At 48.8% G+C, this 2,031-nt stretch overlaps 2 protein-coding genes across 2 annotated transcripts in view; both read right to left on the reverse strand.

The window, feature by feature from the left end:
- Positions 1-685, reverse strand: part of Gm31160 (predicted gene, 31160) — a 12,273-nt gene extending 11,588 nt beyond the window's left edge. The window contains exon 1 of the mRNA XM_030254968.1: positions 610-685. The gene's annotated coding sequence lies outside the window, so the exon portion shown is untranslated. The remainder of the gene's footprint in view (positions 1-609) is intronic.
- Positions 30-2,031, reverse strand: part of Gm40349 (predicted gene, 40349) — a 7,931-nt gene continuing 5,929 nt past the window's right edge. The window contains exon 2 of the mRNA XM_030254982.1: positions 30-2,020. Within this exon, the coding sequence (XP_030110842.1) occupies positions 624-2,020 (1,397 nt within the window). The 3' untranslated portion in view covers positions 30-623. The remainder of the gene's footprint in view (positions 2,021-2,031) is intronic.

Raw genomic sequence — 2,031 nt, forward strand, 5'->3', positions numbered from 1 at the left:
GTGTTGATACCGGGGTTCTTGGGGAAGGTGTAGGGGGTTCATTCACAGATGAAGTGTAGCGGGTCTCAGGAGTTACAGCTGTTTGTGTGGACAGTGAGCTGGTTGGGAAGGTTGTAGATCCCGGTGTGAACACTGTTTGGGAAGTCCTAGTTCTGTGAGTTTCTTGTGTTGAAACTGCAATGCTTGAGGAGGCTGTCATTACCTCAGTTGAGGCTGAGGAGAGGGAGGTATCAGGAGGTGCAGTTGAACTTGTAAGGAAGGTTGTGGATTCCTGACTGAAGACTGTGTGGGAAGTCTCCATTGCCTGAGTTCCTTTTGTTGAAATTGGGGAACTTGGGACTGTTGTAGATGCCTCAGTTTGTGTTATAGTGAGTGAGGTGTCCATAGGCACAGTTGTTTCAGTGTAAATTGTGCTGCTTGGGTAGGGTGTAGACTCCTGACTAAAGACTGTTGTTTGAGAATTCTCAGTTGGTGGAGTTACAAGTGTCTGGCTGCTTGTCTGGGTTTTAGGTTCCTCAGTCGTGGCTGTGGTGAAGGAGGTGTCAGGAGGGGCAGTGGTTTCTGTGGAAACTGAGCTCCGTGTCAATGATGTGCATTCCCGAGTGAAGCCTGTTCGGGAAGTCTCAGTTGCTTGAGTTTCTTGGGGTTGAAATTGAGGTACTTGGGAGGGTCGAAGATGTATCGGTGAGAGCTGTGGAGGGTGAGGTGTGAGGAGGTACAGCTGTTTCTGTGGAAATTGTGCTGGTTGGGTAGGTAGTAGCTTCCTGAGTGAAGATGGTTTTGAGGGTCTCAGTGGGTTGAGTTTCTTGTGTTGAAATGGGGCTCCCGGGAGATGTTGTAGAAGCCTCAGATAGAGATGTGGTGTGGGTAATCTGAGGTGACACAGCTGTTTCTGTGGGAATGGACTCTGTTAGGAAAGTGGTTGATTCCTGAGTGAAGAGTGTTTGGGATGTACCAATTGTTTGTGTTGCTTGGGTTGAAGTCGATGTGCTTGGGGAAGGTGTAGAGGTTTCGTTCTCAGCTGAAGTGTAGGAGGTCTCAGGAGTCCCAGCTCTTTCTGTGGACCATGAACTTGTCGAGAAGGTTGTAGACCCCGGAGTGAACAGTGTTTGGGAAGTCCCAGTTCCATGAACTTCTTTTGTTGAAATAGTCATTGCTGGGGATACATCAGTCAGGGCTGTGGAGAGGGAGGTGTCAGGAGCTACAGCTGTTTCTGTGGAAACTGAACTACTAGAGAAGGTTGTGGATTCCTGAGTGAAGACTGTTTGGGGTGTCTCTGTTCTTTGAGTTGTTTGTGTTGAAATGAGTCTGCTTGGGGAGGTTGTAGATGGCTCACTCACAGCTGAAGTGTAGGAAGTGTCAGGAGGGATGACTGTTTCTGTGGAAACAGGGCTTGTTGGCATGGTTGTGGATCCCTGAGTGAATATAGTTTGGGATGTCATGGTTGCTTGAGTTTCTTGTGTTGAAGTAGGGATACTTGAAGAAGTTGAAGCCGTGTCAGTCAGAATTGTGAGCAGTGAAGTGTCAGAAGGTAAAGCTGTTTCTGTGGAAACTGAGCTTGTAGGGAAGGCGGTAAACAGCTGAGTGAAGGCTGTTTCTGAGGTGTCAGTTGCTTGACTGCCATCTGTTGAAATTCGGCTCTTTGGGGAACTTGTGGCTTCCTTGGTGAAGCCTGTTGTTTGTAAGCTCTCAGTGTGTTCAGTCGCTTGTTTTGAAATCTGCCTGCCTGGGGAGGGTGTAGATGCCTCAGTGTGAGATGTGGTGTGAGGGCTTTCGGGAGGTAAACCTGCCTCTGTGGAAATTGAGCTCCTTGACAAGGATGTCCGTTCCTGAGTGGTGACTGTTCGGGATGTTTCTGTTGATGGAGTTGTCTGTGTTGATACCGGGGTTCTTGGGGAAGGTGTAGGGGGTTCATTCACAGATGAAGTGTAGGGGGTCCCAGGAGTTACAGCTGTTTGTGTGGACAGTGAGCTGGTTGGGAAGGTTGTAGATCCGCGGTGTGAACACTGTTTGGGAAGTCCTAGAATTACC

The sequence above is a fragment of the Mus musculus genome, chromosome 5 (genome assembly GCF_000001635.26).
Source record: "Mus musculus strain C57BL/6J chromosome 5, GRCm38.p6 C57BL/6J".
Classification (NCBI taxonomy): Eukaryota; Metazoa; Chordata; class Mammalia; order Rodentia; family Muridae; genus Mus; species Mus musculus.